The sequence below is a fragment of the Anas platyrhynchos genome, chromosome 7 (assembly GCF_047663525.1).
Source record: "Anas platyrhynchos isolate ZD024472 breed Pekin duck chromosome 7, IASCAAS_PekinDuck_T2T, whole genome shotgun sequence".
NCBI lineage: Eukaryota > Metazoa > Chordata > Aves > Anseriformes > Anatidae > Anas > Anas platyrhynchos.
In genome coordinates, this window is record NC_092593.1 from 17472030 (window position 1) to 17488886 (window position 16857).

General features: G+C 45.4%; 1 protein-coding gene across 10 annotated transcripts in view; it reads right to left on the reverse strand.

The window, feature by feature from the left end:
- The window catches only part of RBMS1 (RNA binding motif single stranded interacting protein 1), a 148450-nt gene that overhangs the window by 87256 nt on the left and 44337 nt on the right, over positions 1–16857 (reverse strand). For 2 of the 10 annotated variants that reach the window (XM_038181876.2, XM_038181875.2), the window contains exon 1: positions 6437–6825. The exons of 3 other annotated variants lie outside the window; for them this stretch is intronic. In XM_038181876.2, the coding sequence (XP_038037804.1) occupies positions 6437–6499 (63 nt within the window). In that variant the 5' untranslated portion in view covers positions 6500–6825. Of the gene's footprint in view, positions 1–5449; positions 5984–6436; positions 6826–16857 lie in introns of those variants that run through there. 5 more of the 10 variants (XM_027461844.3, XM_038181877.2, XM_021277167.4 and 2 more) reach the window with 5 other exon arrangements.

Consider the following 16857-nt stretch of genomic DNA (forward strand, 5'->3'; position numbering starts at 1 on the left):
CCTCGAGCTGAAAGCCAGCGCCCCGCAGCAACTAACCAGCCTCGGGAACGCGCCCTGCAACTGCCACCCAAACCCATACCCCAGTTCTGGGTTTCACTCCTCAGGCACACTAAAAATCGAAGTGCCACACATGTGTCTCAGATGTCTGAAAGGACTGAAGCCTAACACTGCTACGCTGCAGTACCCAGATGACAGAATGAATGAGATATAGTTAACCTGTGCAGTCACAGCCACACTTTCTTGAAGCAATGCACCATCTGGTAGAGGAGAGTTAGATATAAAAGAACAGACAACAATAGAAGGTAAGAAAAGAAGCAAATCTCCTTCTCACCTAAGTGGAGAAACAGAAAATCTGCCCAAAATAGCATGTGAGAGTGCCGCTAAGAGACTGTCAAGGAACGGCATCGGTGATAAACCAAAGTCACCGTACATTCAGTTGCCGAAACGAAATGCTCCATTTCACAAACAGAGAAACGTCAGGCAAGACTAAGCTTGATGCTCACCTTGCGCTGCTGCTTCTGCTGTTCTTCAACCAAGAAACCAAGGAAAATTAGGCCCAAATCAGGCTGCGCAGAACAAAGGCTGATTTGTTCCCACCACAACTTCAGTGAAGTTCTGCAGGTCCAACCAAGCAAGTGAAAATCAAAACACCCACTCAATTTTACACATCATTTTCGGAAAGCAGATTACTTTAAACAAATAAGACACAGAGCAATGATTTCCTAAACTGGTACAATTAAGTGAACAACAGGGCTTTCACGAGGATGCATGAACAAAAGGCTATTTTTGTTAACATTATATATTTATTTGTCTGCATTCGTAGTTATTAGCTCTGGTTTTGCAACAGACCGGAAAGCTGATGTATCATCATACTACACCATAAATTCAGAAAAATGGACACTTTTGAAACACAGTAACTATACTTGTGTTTTAAAGAGCTTATCGCATTTCAATCCATTTGCTAGATATTTTAAGGCAGTGAATCTCAGTGCATGAGTTAGGCCTTAGAATTGGTGTAAAGTTTTATTGTTAAAATCAATCTACTTAAACCAAAATAAACATTGCTAATTTAAACCGTGATACACAAACTAATTCAAACTGACAGAAACCTAGCACAACCTGAATCTGCTTAAAGCACACCCTGACCAGCACTCGGTTACTTCAGCTGCAGTTTGAGAGCACTGTGTGTCAGCACACAGCTGCAGCTACTCTGCTGGAACTACAGTCCCTTGAGGAAAGCAGAGCCAAACCTGTGCTAATCACAGTAACCAGCCCCTGTAGCACATGATTTCTTGTTGTGTGTGTGTTTTGCTAAGTTGCTGGGTTGAAGGCTTGTGCTTATCTAACACATGCTTCTCCCCCATGTTTCTCCTCTATTAGTAACTCATCCCTTCCCTTTCCTGTTGCATCAGGAAGCTGCAAATACAGTGGCTTCTGCAGTGCTGTTATAATTACCACAGCACACTGTAATTCTGAAACGTATGCAAAATAAGTAACAATTACTTCAACGAGGTTTTTGAAGGCATTTAAATGTGGTTCTGTTGGCTTTCTAGAAATCTTCTGACCAACATGCTCCAGCCAACATCAAAACACTTCCAAACACCTTTTCATTAGGACTACGGCTTTATACGCCTTCACGCTGTTCCCTAAACAAGCTCTTTTAAAAACAATCTGAGGCAGAAACAGAAAAAAAACATCCCTAAGAACCCGGAAATGGAGCTGTGAGGGGAGAAGCAAACGAGTTCCTATTCTCCATTGACTTCTTTTGTTATATCCCATCTCACAAAACAAGCAGACATCAATTTTAATGAAAACTTTGGAGATGGAAAAAAATGCTGGCTAAAACAGCTATCTTTTCTTGTTAGTTACCAGAAAAAAATGCATAGCAAACTCCCATTACTTTTATTAACTTGATTGCAGTACTGTGCTGCTGTTTTAGGAGCCATCACAAGCTCTTGGGAAAGGATTTTCCCCTCCCTTCCTTCCCCTCTCCACCCCGCCAGTAATCCTAGTTTAAAGGATCTAACCCTTCTGAAATGTGTTAACTCAAGCACTTTTTTTTTTCTTCTTTAAACAGTTGGAAGTTTCAGGAAAAAAAAATGAACCCAAAAGAAAACAGCAGATGTTCAAGACCCAGGCTTCCATTTTCCCTTCCACATGAAGCTTACTGACAAAGATACAAACTTTAAACAATAAAACTTCCAAAGAGATAAAAATATACTATTTACCCTTTTAGAAATACTAAACAAAAACTTTAAATTGCCAAATACAGATAAGAATCGTATCGCTTTGCATAATCTGTACCATCATGACTGACAAGATAAGATGCTTCCTTTTATTTCTTTCATTCACGTTTGTCTTACAAGTATGGAAACCCACTGACTGAGCAGTTTTGCTCTCCTGAGAACAAAGCAGTACTTTACAACCTTGGAGATGCACTTAAAAATTTAAAATAGATGCTGCTTAATATTAAGAGCCAAGTCTCCTTAAAGGGAGGTAGACTGTACAGATTGTGTACGATGTAAAGGGAAATTGACCTGGTCAGGGCAAGCTGACAAAAGAAAGTCACCAAGTCTTAAAACTCAGAAAGAAACAAAAATAAGCTAAGCCCATGTGTTCAGGTAAGCGCTCAGTAAGGGTGCCACAGCCACCTGGCCTCGCTGCTGCTGGGGGCTGTGTGCCGTGAGGGGTCACGCCAAGCTCTGCCTGGCTCTCTCTCACATAGACACAGGAAACTGAGAAACGATGAAACCGGGTTACAGGTGGAGCTTCTCGATACCTTAAACCTACAGATAGAGTGAAAAGCTCAGCTGTATTTTTAGTCTCAGACTGGCCAAAGCTTTCTTCGCTTAACCCCCTTCTTGAGCCTCGAACAAAACCCAACCTGTGGCACAGCGCCTGATGTTAACAGAGCTGCGCGGAAAGATTAATCAACAGCTTTGCATGTCTGCCCTTAAACAGGCCAAACACCAAATCAGTGTTAAATTCCTCACGTGCAGCTACGCCCAGCTAATCTGCTTGAAAGCAGCAAACTATGTAAATCTACTTACATGGGCGAGATAAATACGACACTCATCAAAACGTAACAAGAAGCACTGTTGCCGGGCCAAGCTGCCGGGAGGCCTGACCACAGTGGGCTGTGGCGGGTGGGCCACCGCGGTCACCTCCGTCACCTCCGTCCCAGCCCTGGGCAGCTGCTGGCTCTGCCTCTGCCAGAAGCCCGAGGGGAGCAGCCTCGCTGCACGGAGCGCTTCCGTCAGATATCTGCGCTAGCTCTCTGGATTCAAGGAGCAGATGGCAGGAGAAAGCCTAATTTTCCCATTTACGATAATTTTACAGTCTGTAGAAATATTTACTTCGGAGGAGCGCCTCCCGATTTACATGAGAATACCGAAGGCGGGAGCAGGGACGGAGCCATCAGCTCTCAGCACAGCACGCCGGGGCTGAGCAGGATATTGTGTGTCGCGTCGCTTCCTCAGCCTCACGGATGCACACATGTGCGCTCTTTGCATAACTCGTGTAACCTTGTTAGCAAAAATATTAGATTACGCCTACCTTCTTCAAAGAGGATGCGTGGTCACGAGCACTGTGATAGGTTATTATTGCAGATACTGCATGGGTTTTAGCCTTCAACTAGACTTGAATCTGCATTTCCAGAAAATCATCAGTTGCTACTCATTTTGACCATGCCCAACTTTTAACACAACCTGGCAAGAGGTGGTTTTTTTTTGTTTGTTTTGTTTTATTTATTTTTTAAATATGTCCATTGACCCATAATGCAGGAAATGCTATTGGAAATACAACTTCAGAGACCCTGTTTTAGTATTCTTACAAGCACCCTAAAACACAGAAAGGATTAGACACCACCTAATCGCATCTGACCTGAAACTGAGGGTGCCGACTGGCTTCTACATGCCTGAGTTACACACTGAAATAGATACAACAGATAACAAGCATAATAGTGTAAGCACAGATTCGTTTATAAAACAAACTAGAGTTCTTTGGGAAAACAAAGAGAGAGTATGGGCAAAACTCCGGACCTACTGTAGCTAACTAGAGGCTTGCCAGCAGTTTAAATGAAGACAGAATTTCACATTACATTACAATGCCTTAAAATAAATCAAGAGTATCACAATGACTTTTACCAGCAAACACAGTATCTAGTATTAAACTACCTGAATCTGCTACAGAGTCTTAAAAATGTAACAGAAAAATACTGAAAATGAAGTGCTGTTATACCATCATCCTGATATCATGTATGCCACAATGCAAATCGAGACACACACACACCCTGCTGAAAACATTTTAGTTTCATTTTGAAGTTACTTATTTTTTCCCCAGGCTCATAGACTGGGAGCTGTTAGCAGAGGACATCTAGCTGCTCCTTTTACAGACGATGGCAGGCTACTTTTCCTACAATATTTGGTCTCTTGGACTAAAATACAATTGTAACTCTATTGTCTGAATATGGATTGCATAGAGCACAAAAGGAATTAATCTGGACTGTTTCTAGTTATCATGAAAAAAAACGAAGAATTAGGCTCATAACACTCCTCTGTATTGTCTGACATCAGCTCACCCCTGCAGGTGAAGCCCGAGTGAAAGGGAGATCGGAAAGTCAGTCTTTAAACAGCCTCAGCCCACATGAATGAAGTTAATGGGAGTTTTCCAGGGACTTCAAGGGAGAAAGGCGCAGGCCCCAGCTCCTTGTGTAGGAAGCGTTTGAGCGGAGAATGGCTACCCGCTAACAAAAGAAACCTCTGGTACCCAGGGTCTTAAGACCACATAATACCCCCGCGTTCACCTCTTTCCCTGCCTATTGACGGGAAAAAAGGGTCTGTTTGTTTTTCCGACTCAGCGTGCCCTTTCAGCCCTCTGAGCCCAAGGAGCGCACGGCGGTGCGGGGAGCCCCTGGCTTATCGGCGCGCCGCAGGCCGGCCGCTCGCTCCCATCCGCGGGCAGTGGGAGCCTCGCCCCGCGCCCGGGCCCGCCAAGGCCCCACCGAGCCGGCATTAATGGCCCTTTCAGGGAGAGGATCGAATAAATTGGCTTCATTTACAAAGTATGCAGAAGCGCCAGACAAGATCGTCAGCGTGGGTGTATCCAGGGCATTTATTAAAACCAAACCAAAACCAGCGCACACAATAAGCATGTTTTATTGCGTATGGACTTGAACGCTTCAAGTACAAGATACAAAGATAACTCCGTCCACTGTTAGGCAGCATCTGCAGAGCGCCACTGAGATAGCACACCAGCGATTCTTATCAAAAAGATATTTCTCTAAAACGAGGGCGGAGAAGAAAGGAAACAGCGATTTTTGTGAGCTACGACTTAAACTCTACGAAAACGCAGGAACCGAACTTGCGCTGTCACGGGGGTTCCCTGCGCAGAGAGGCCCGCGGTCCTGCCGCCTGTTCCAGCGGCCCCACACGCGGCCGCCTGCGCCCACCTGCGGAGGGGTTTGTCCACCTGGACGAAGGCTGCCACGGCGGCATCGGCGCGGGCTGTCACCCTCGGATCTCGCCGGGGACCTCTCCTCTGCTTGCCCTTTGGGGCACAGCTACAGAGCGCGTTTTCTGAGCAGCTTAGAGACGTACTTTTTGAAAAATATCGCAGGTTCAGCGAGAAGTAAGCGTTTCTTACTAAGTACAGTCACGTTAACGCCAGCATTTCTGGTGGGGGGTGCGTTTTAAAAGCACAGCCGAAGAGCCAACGGCCCAGCAAGGTTGCAGTCCCTCTATTTTATTTTCGGCGGCTGAACAAGCAAGCGAGCAAGCAAATACCTCTCTCTCAGTACAGCTCCATAGATGCGAGCGCTCCGAGCTTATCGCAATGATCTGTCTGCCCAGAAAATGTCACAGGATTTCCCTTGTGTACTTCAAGGGGGAGAGAAGGGGAAAGTCTGAGGCTGGGCTGCGCCAGCGGGTTCCCGGAGGCACGTCCCAGCGAAACGAGCGAGCCCCGAGCCTTTTGGCCATTTCACGCGAGGCGAAAAAAAAAAAAAAAAAAAAAAAAAAACACACACACACACCCGGCCCCAAGTTTCGCTTTGCAGCCCGGGTTGCGACACCGGGCAGGGCTTTTTTAACTTGTTGCCGAGCTCGGCGGGGCCGGCAGCCGCCCGGCCCTGGGCGCCCCGCCGCTAAGGTCACCCGGCGGAGGCCGCCCGGGCGCTCGGCAAGGTCACGGCGCCGTTTTTAAGAGGAGACCTGGGGAGGGGAAGGGGGGTGGAGGGGAGGGGGGGGGAGGTGGTGTCTTTTTTGCGAATCCCAGCTCTGCAGAAGCGAGCGGCGGGGCTGCAAGTTGCAGCCGAAGGGGAGTCGCCACCCCCTCCCCGCTCCCCCGGACGGAGGAAGAAAACAAAAAAAAAAAAAAGAGAGAGAGAGAAAAGAGAAAAAGCGGGGGTGGGGGGCCCGCGGAACCCCGCCGCCCTTACCTGCTTCCTATACGGCGTCCGGCTGCCGCCCGCCGCGCTGCTGTTGCCGCTGGGGAAGATCATCGCCCCGCCTGATCCCCAGCTCCCCCCCGGGATGGGGAGCAACTTTGGCGGCCGCCGGGCTGCGGCGCGGCGGGGCTGCAGGGCGCCCCCCGCCTCCGTGCCTCCCCGCCGGCTGCGGCTGCGGCGCGACCCCCCCGGCCCCCCGCGCGGCTCCGCTCCGCTCCGCGCCGACCCTAGCCCTCCGCGGCCGCCCAGCCTGCCATCAACGGGCGCCCATTGACCGCCGGCGGCTTCCCCGGCCCGGCCGATCGCACCTCCCGCCGGCCCCAACCACCGCCCAGGAGGAGGGAGCGAGCGAGCGAGCGAGGGCCGAGCGGCGGAGCGGGGAAGCGCGGAGCGGGCACGGCGCCCGGCGACCGCCCCCGGGGCCTTGCGCGGGCGGCGGCGGCGCGCTCGCGGGGCCGGGGCGCGGCCGCGGGGCGGCGCGGAGCGGAGCGGGCCGAGGGGCGCGCCCCCGCGGCGCGGAATGGTCGCGCCTGGGGGGGGCCGGGGGGGCGCGGCGGGCCCGCGGCGGAATGCGCGGCACGCGGGGACGGGCGCAACTTGCGGGCACTCCGCCGCGGGCCCGCCGCTGACTTTCACCCCCCGAACGGTGCCCGGGTGTCTGTGCGTTAAAAACGGGAGTTTGGAAGCGAGAAGTTTGGCTGCAGCAGGATAGGGGAGGCTGTCTGGGGAACGCTGCTCCAAGCCGTCGTGGAGGCTGCTCTGGGAGCGCAGGAGCGGTGTGGTCTGCACAGAACTGGGGCCTAGGACACGTTGCATAATAACAGCTGTTGGGCAACAGGGCTGGGAGACAGAAAGAGGCTGAGAGAAAAGATTTCCAGGTCCACTCGCCCTGTTCACATCGCGCTCCTTGGCCGTGCCGGTGCACTAGCTTTGAAGAAGCCCACGCGTACAGTGCTGTCATGGCACTGAGCTGATTGGCAACACGGCCAAAGACCTTCTGGTGCAGACATGCATCACCAAGCACCTTCTGGTTCTTCTTCCTCTTCCTGGCAGTAAGGTGGCCCTAATCCCACACGCAAGTACGATGAAAACAGCTGGGCAGAAACAACAACTTGCCAGGTAGCTCATTCCTCACAGGTCAAGCAGCATCGTGCGACCGTTCTGACAGTGCTCGTATTTACAAACACCATCATCTTCTTTTATTCTTCACAAGAAATAATCACCAAATATTTTGGCATCCTGATACACTGCCACCACCCATTTGAGTTCATTTCAGCACCGCAGCACAAGCAGTGCCACTTGGCAGAGCTACATTCTGCATGACTTCCCTTTTCCTCCTCTCCAAGCCCTGCAGTGGGTCTCCTTGGGCCCAGCCCCGATTCCATAACATGCCTGAGGGCTGCCAGTACCAAAACCACCGCAGTCACTGACACAAGTGGCGATCCCTGCTCTTGAAAAATGTTTGATGGAGTGGGTATATACCAGCAGCCTGTGCCAGGTCAGGTACTGTCTGCCTGTGCCACTCTTCCTGCAGGATCACACACCACTTGCATTGCCCCTGCTGCCACGGAGCTAGCACAGAAGCTGAAGCTAGGATAAAGTCATATCCCCCGGTTTGGCTGAGGTGTAGCTTCATGCACACTGTACATCAATAGTGGTGGCTATGCTGCTGGAAAGGTACTGGTTGGGCAATTGATTCTGGGTGGAACCTTTTTTTTTCCTCCTCTGATGAGATTAGTTTTCCTCGGATCGTTTCCTTTGTCTGGTTCAGTATGTGGCTGTGCTACAGCTTGTGCGTAATGGAGGAGGTAGCACGGGAGCAAAGATAGGCAGGCACAAGAGGGTGGATATGACTGCTTGTTTTGGCAGCAGCATCAGATTATATTGGCTTAATCTGTTCATGTACCTGTGGCTTAATTTGATAGAAATGTAGCTGTGTGCTCATGCCTGCCCTGGGTGTAGTGCAGTAGGCAAGCTGCACTCCAGTCTTACTTGTTACAGACCCATGGTCACAGATGGCACCATGGGTCTGTAATCAGCTTTGGTGGCGAAACACCGTCTCAAAAGCTGTACAAACTGAACAGTGAAAGGCTATTTCTGCTCCAAAATGTGCTCCCAAACGAAGAATAAAAGTGGTATTATTCTGCATGGTATTCTGGTTAACAAAAGGGTGACAAAGCTTCACTCTGCTACACCTCCACCAGCTCTTTGTTAGCTGGGGATGCTCAGAACGGCCACACCTTCCCATCTCAGGGAAAAACCTTTTCAAAAACCACCAGTCATCCCCTGCTTCCTCCCCTCTCCTCTTCCTGTCCCACCCCCAGGCCAGCAGAAGGGACACACACGATGTGTGCTATATGAGGCCTATTTGGGGACATTGGGAACGAGCTGAAGAACAACCCAACTCAGTGGCTGAAATTCCTGCCCTGCTCCGCTGACGCACCAACCCACGACATTTGTGAGTCCAACAGGGATTTCCCTCGACTGGGTTCAGTATGTGACATGTCTCCCTCGCTTACCCTTACTCTTTTCTAGCACACCATAAAAACATACAACAGCAAATAATTCTCTAAACATCTACTAGATCACTATCAACCGATACCTGCTTGTTCAGTTCTGTTACAGGAAAACACATTATAGAATTTTCTGGGAAGAAAACCTTGGTGTCCTATCCTATGTGCTAATCTACCTATCAAGTTTTCTGCTGTTCTGACGTAGGGCCTGAGCAATCTGTCCCCACTCTTGTCTTAAATGGAGAACCAGCTGCCTCCCACTACTTCCTTGGAGGTTATCAAGAAGACAGAGCCAGGCCCTTTACAGCAGAGCATGGCTGGAAGGAAAGACGTAAATTGAAATGACTAGACACAAGGAGGGTCAGGCACTGCCCAGAGAGCTTGTGCAGTCTGCAACCTTGAACATTTTCAAGACCAGACTGCGTCCAGCCCTAAGCTACCTGATCTGATCTCTTCGCTGATGCCGCTTTGACAAGAGTACTCCCAAGGTCCCTTCCAACCTGGACCTCGGCTCACATGAAAAAGCTGCTTTGGTCTTTCCCAGAACACAGGCAAAATGATTTCTGTGTAAATCCCTGCATTTCAGATTAAGCTGACAAGGTTCTAGACAATTCCCTGGACTTTTCAGTAGATATGATACATCAATTCAAGATACTGATAACTAGTTCCCCTACACGTTTTCTGGGATGCAAGCATGCCTTGTAGGCAAAGAAGACTTTTAGTTTTACAGGCTTAGCAGTTCCAAAATTGAAACAGACTTGCAGATTGGCAGGCATCTTGCTGGTTTCAGTTATAAAGGAGCAACTCTTTTTGTTCCTGTAGGAAAAGGTGACCATGGGGGCTAAGAATACCCATGTTAATTGTCTGTAAAAATTATGTCCAGAGCTTCTTTAATTAACCCAGAGTTACTTATTTAGAAATAAGGAAAATTTGCCAGGCAGATCTGGCGTGTTTTTGATCTAAAACGTTGTGATTACATGTTTTTATGTACAGTCAGAAATGTAGGTTTGCAAAGAGACTGGGTAAATACAGGAAGATTTCTCTGAAAACCTGAAGACAACTGGAAGTTCTCAAGGATCTATCAAATAACATTCGTCAATCTTAACAGGAGGCTGGTAAAACTAACCCATTGCTTTAAAAACAGTTCTACACATTTAAACTGCTACTTTTTCGTTTCTGTTCTAAATCAAATCCATGGCTTCCCTTATTTATCTCAACCTTCAGCTGAAGCAGTTAGCTTCCCATAGGGCATTCAGTGCCTCTGCAGGACAGATGGTTCCTCAGCCTTGGATCTGCTTTAAAAAAGGAAACTTTCTTCTGTTGCGAAACCCTCAGAGTCCAGATTGGAAGTCCTGAGCTTCCTCATAACCCCACTCTCATGCCAGGACAAGTGAAGCTGGCCATGCGAGGACCTGCTCAAGCCCCATCGGTGGTGGGGCGGTTGTGGGTACCTTACTTCTCCACGTGGATAGAACCTGAAAGGCCTATGAGCTTTCTACCACAATGCTCATTTGGTTGAGGATCCACCCTCTCATCGCACCCTGTCATATGTAAAAAGATACAAAACAGAGTAGGCTGTAGGCTGAGCCACAGAAATGTAAAAATACATTCGAATACCCTATGCAAGCTAAGGAAACAGTATGCGGGGCTGAACTTTGAGAGATATTAAGCATTTCCTGAAATGTGTTAATAGTGGGGTATGGGAAGCTGAGTATCATATAGAAGCAGATTTTTAATTTTAGTATCAAATTAATCTATTCAGAACTGAGATGAAGAAAAGCATTTATAACAGCTGACGGAACAAGGTAAACTTCATCACATGGGAAGCTCCTTTAGAGATAATCTCCTCATTGTTTTTTTTGTTATTTATATATCCCAAGTATGCAGGAACAACAAAATCGGTATCTTCCTAAGTGAAGAAGAGAAGAAAGGGTCAGTAGAAATGGGACACACTAGAGCCATGAGCATGCAAAGGTGTTTTTTTTTCTTTTCTGTAGAAAAAGAAAATTATTAAGAAACAATGGCTTCTGCAGATGCGTATGATCTACTAAGAAGCAGGTATTGCACACGCAATGAGAAGCTATTGTTTAAGAACACCTTCTTGAAAACAATCACAGGAGTATATTCAACAATAAGAAAAGAATCTCCATGACAATCAGAACTGAAATCTGTTTCAAATATTGGTAACAAGATACCAAATTATTTATATTCTGGATTAGAACATATATAAAAGTAAATGCTATTTTAGCACTGTACAATATACCAGCTCAGAGTCACTACCACAGATTTCTGTTGAAAACTCGTGATTAGCACCGATCAGCTCATTCTCTCTGGGAATCCTCCCACCTAAGTCTTTAATTTTCCCATCACCTCTGTGGTTTTTGTATAGGTTTTTCTCCTTAAATCCAACACCTGCCTGTGAAACAAAGACCAGTTCTCTACTCCATTTAGTGCACACCGAATGCCTCTGCTTTGGCCACTGGGTTGCGCCTCCCTTGGCATGCTCAGACTCCTCCTATTCATTTCAGCTTGCACTTCATTCCTTCCATGCTTCCTTAAATGTTCCTGGACGGACACTTCATAAATTGCACAATTACAAGTAATTGTTGTCATTTCTTCAATGATTACTAGTGTTAAGAACATGAACATAGAGAGCAACACAATCTATTGTTTAATGCCATGCCAGCATTTTACATTATGGCATGCATTATTTATTCTTTGAAAGCTATGACAAGATGCTACTTTACAGAAGTATTTCCACTGTCAAACAAACACCCCCTTCCTAAATATATCCTGTATATTCTGGGAAGCACAAGAGAATTACTGTAAAGAATTATTATACAATGGGAATTTAAGGAAGCTGCTCATAATTGGTAATTGAAACACAGGACAAAATCCAATCTTGATTTGTGGAATTAACTAAGATGGTCCAAAAGATCTGAATTCTGTCTTTAGCTTGACAGCATTGCCAAACACTTGTTTTAAACTATAAAGCAAACTAAGTCTGTAAACAGTTGCCAGATTTATTATAGAAAAAAAAATGTCTGAAATGACAAAGTATATTGTGGTTTTTCTTTTTTCTACTTTGTTATTAACACTGTAGGAAGTTGTTCATCATTACATTACAACATTTATGCTTTATGTGAAACTAATAAGAGCTCACTGTTTTGACATACTTTTTCGACTTTTTTTTTTTTCCATTTTGAGTGGAGTAAATTTACAGACCAGCAGGAAAAGAAAGTGAAAATATCTACTAGATATTTTCTACAAACAATAAATGAATTTATGTGGCTGTTTATTATATATTATTTTTACATATTTACATTTTTAATACAAATATTAATAAAGGATGACAAAAAATCTAGAAATGCACAAATATTTTTTTCTAAAACTTCAGAATTAGTTTTGCTCTGAAGCAGAGTTATATTTTATATTTGCTGGTTTTCCAATAGAAAAGAGGCTCTTTCTATCCACAATTAATTTGGCTCTAGTGTATGAGGTTTTTCTGGATAAAAATTGATGTGGGCCACATTTACATGGTTATCTTTTACACTTTTTATTAGAATCTTAGAAGTAATGAAAGAAATTTAAAGTCTCCTGCAATTAAAATATGTTTAAGACTGAGAACAGTTAATGACAGTGAAAAGATAAATCACTAGACAGTAGCTAGAGTGGAAGGTCTGACCGAAAATCAGCCAGACATCAATTTTATTCCTTTGTGTGTCATTGTCTTGGTATCTAAGTGCATGAAACAGCTTCAGATTTGTCAGTGCTCTGCACTTATGGGGGAGGAAAAAAAATAAATAAGTAGGACCCTTACGTGTTCTTTCCATGTCTATAAAATGGGACATATACTTTAAACCCTTGAATGAAACATGCACTCTAGGCATTATGAACAGATTTGGTAATAAAAAATGAGAAGCAGTCTGTAATCACGGTACACTTTATAGCTGAAATGGGTCGTCATGGAAAAAGGCAGAAAAAGTCACTTACAATGTGTTATGCCAAAAAGGATGGAGTTAATGTCACTAGTGCAAAGCCAGGCTTGTGCATTTAAGCCACACACTTGAAGAAAACGTGAGGAAAAACCTAACCAAACCCTGTTCTGCAAACCTCTGCTGCAGACAGCAGTCGTCTTCTCCGCAACGGCAAGAGAGACGAGCCAGACTGGAGATTTTGTATAGTAGGTGTATACATGTTGATATCTTGGAACAGAAACGTAAAACACCTCTCTTTCCAAACAATGATGCTGTCCTAAGATGACTCTTCTTGCTTTTTTTTTTTTTTTTCCTTTCCCTAGAACGAAGCGCTGCTGTATTTGTTTGACAAATACTGGTGGTCAAGTGAAGAACTGGCAGCCGCACCTACTGACAAGCACTGTGCAAATTTTTTCTGTCCTCACACACTTCCTTGTCAATTAACCTCATTTCTGACCTGCAAATGTCTTTACAGCGCTCAGGCTCCCCTGAGCACACTGACAGCACGGCACTGGTTCTGTGGGGTTGGTTTATTTCGTCTCACTGGGAGGGTGAGAAACTCATTTCCATATAGGTTTCAAGGCAGTGTATCAATTTTATCTGTTTCAAAATTATAGCCTTTACCCTGAGAGTTTGTTTTATAATCACATATAAACAGAAAGACATTAGTTTATAATACACAATCTGATTACGATGACCTAATTTAGAGTAAGAAGGAAAGAAACAAGATCATGTGGCAGGAGTTGAGCAAATATTCAGCTGAGTCTGAATCTTATCTCTTTTTCAGTATCTTTAAAATAAAAGTATCTACATAAACCTTGATAGAACTGTTCCTGAAGTACCTGCTGTAGCTTACATCTCTGACAGGCATTACAGTTTTTAGTTGTCCAAAGAAGCTGTAAACTGACTGGGGGGGCTGGACCAGATGCCCTCCAGAGGTCCCTTCCAACCTCAACCTTCCTGTGATTCTGGGGGTCTGAAACTTTTTTTTTTTCCTCCCCTGAAAACACTCCCTCTCCCTCTCCAAGGTTTGAAATTGCATACTCATGTTTGCATCAGCTACACAACACCATGTAACACCAAACAAAAAGATCAGCAGGTATGTTCAGAGTAAGAAAATTCTCCCTCCCATGTATATTCAGCGCTCATAAATGTCATCCACCTGGTGGTCATGACAGTAAAAATCTCCACTAGCAAGATGTTTGGCATCTGCTGTGGAAAGTTCCTCACACCCTGTGCTTCATTGCAATTTTCAGAGACCACTCTCCAGGATGAAAGAGCAAAAGCTTGCTCTCTGCTAATGCAGCCCTTCCTCCTCTGCTGCTGCTGTGAAGGTGCGAGATGTGGCTGGTGCATCACAAACACCTGAAAAGCAGCAGTAGGACACTAAAGCCATTATCTAACACCCTGTACAGCCTTCAGCTGTGATCAGGTTTTGTTTTTTGCCACCACCACTCTGAACTAAACTAGCAACAGACTTCAGAGCTGTCCCAAGTCTCTCTTTACCTTCCAGGCCATGAAATAAATGCTTATTTGCATGGATTTTTAAAGCACGAGTCACTGCCCTCAAGGATTTGACTTTATTCCGAGATGCATTTCACACAGCAGTCCCCCAGGTAAGATTCCTGTTTCCCATTTGTGTTCAGTACTTGTAGCATTCACCATTAGCACCATCATTTCAGTTCCTGTAATTTTAAATTCAGAGACGATCTGAATATTTATGCACAGTAATCAGTAAATTAATCAAGATGGCTGGGACAATTTATTGCAGGGAGTAATTCACAGAGTTACTGAACTAATTGTTCTATACTAAGTGTCAGGAGCTGGCAGCAGCACAAATCATGGTGGGAAAATATTTCATTGCATCATAATTAAATTGTATATTTATTTAGGTAAATAGATTCTTAAAGCTGTTTCCAACACATTCTTGCAAGTTGGATTCAAACTATCCATCAGATGCCTCACAACCATATTTCACATGCCTGTTTGCCAGTACCCGTGGACATAAATCAAAGATAAAACAGAATGAAGGCCTGGCCTGGTCAGCAGAAGCTTCACCAGCAGGTCCCAGGTTTCACCCAGAATGAAAGCATTTACACCATGCTTTTGTGAACTACTCACAGCACATAATCCCTCAAGGATGATGAAAAGGAGGAAATCTTCTGCTCCTTTTCCCCTTCCTGCTCCGAGCATTATGGTTTCAAACTCTTTGTCTGACACTTTGGTTCCTTTACTTGCTGGTTTGACTCAGCAACCCAACAGAAATCTTTCCTCTTTTTGTTCTGCCATGACAGGGAGCTGAGCTGGGGCACCGAGGTGTCTGGCAGGACCATCACAAGTGAAGTGGCAGGAGGGCACAGCCAGGAGAAGGCACGGTGGGGAAGGTGTGTGTCCCTCTGGGAAGAGACGCTGCTGGATGGGTGGCTTCTCTCCAGCCATGGCTACCTCATGGAGTTTTACTTGGAACATTTTTCATGAGCAACCAGATTTTTAACCACACATTTCCAGTCAGATTCCTGAAAAATGAGGTTACTGCAGCAACCAGCCCCAGGCCAGGTTGCATGGATGGGCTGCAACAGAGGTGGGGGAGTGAGTCTGGATAGCACAGGAATTAGGCTGAACTTTCGCCCCCCGTTTGATCAGTCTTTGAAGTTCTTCACTGCCTTGGCAGCTCCTTCCTCTATCTTCCCCATTACAGCTTCTGTCGGAGGCTCTGCATAGCCAGGATTTTCTCAGTTCTGGGATCTTCAAAAAAGAATTTTGCACTAAGCTCCCCGGGGACAGGATCTTCACGAGGTTTCAGCGCTTGCAGTACAACTTCATGTGTCTGTGGAATTCAGGGGTGGAAAACTCCCAGCTGAATTTGCTGAGCAGGGCTCTAAGATAAAAAGGATTTCAGCAAATGGCTACAGCAACCTTCTAGGACTAGTTACTAGGAGGAAATGGATGGTCTGGCGAGAAGCAGATCTGGGTAAGTTTCTCCATGGTATTTTACCATGAATCAACGTGAACATGTGCCCTTGCATGTACATTGGAGGGTTTTGCTACCTACCCGTCAAAACCACCAAATAAACAGCTTCCTACTTTAGGACCTGATCCAGGTGCTCCCTGATGTAATCAGTAGTACATGAATAAAGACAACTGGGTAATATCACAACATTGCTTCCAGCCCTAAGAGACACAATTTACTCCTCACTATTCTAAACAATATTGAAAAGTTTCCACGCGCGTATTTGTTTGCATAATTACACATTGAGCTTTGCTGCATTTTTCACAGTTATCTGCCAGATACATTTTTTAACTTGATTGGCCAAAGCCTAGTCCAAAATACCATCCAAATGTATTTGGTAAAGCACAGACAAAGCGATGTTTGGACAAACAGATGGATTTTGGATACGTGCAGATAACATTACTGCAGAACACAGGCGTATGTACTCTAGAGGAGAGGAGAGGTTAATGACTTTGAAGGGCAAACATGCTTACTTCTTATACCTTCATTGTAATCAGTTACTTTACAGCAGACAGTCTCATTACTATAAATTGCAACTAGAGGCATTTTTGCCTTGCAAAGGAATTCATAAAAACATGTCAGATCATGTCAGCCGAGATGTTATATAAATCACATTCTGCACAAACTGAAAAAATACATTTTGCATCCAAGAAATTTCAGATTGTTTTATGAGTACAGCCCACTGTTTCACAACTCAAGAAGAATTTTCATCAGAATTACAGACACACCATTTAAAAGGATATGAAAAGAAAGTTGAAAATCTAAATATGCCTAAAAGCTTGTATTTTAAGCCCCTGGTTCATTATATTTCCACTAAAGTTGTTACTTCATTCCACAGAAGGGTTGTTCCTAACACTGCCTCAGACCATTTTAGCATATGCATAACTGATACACTTACATCTATGCAATTTA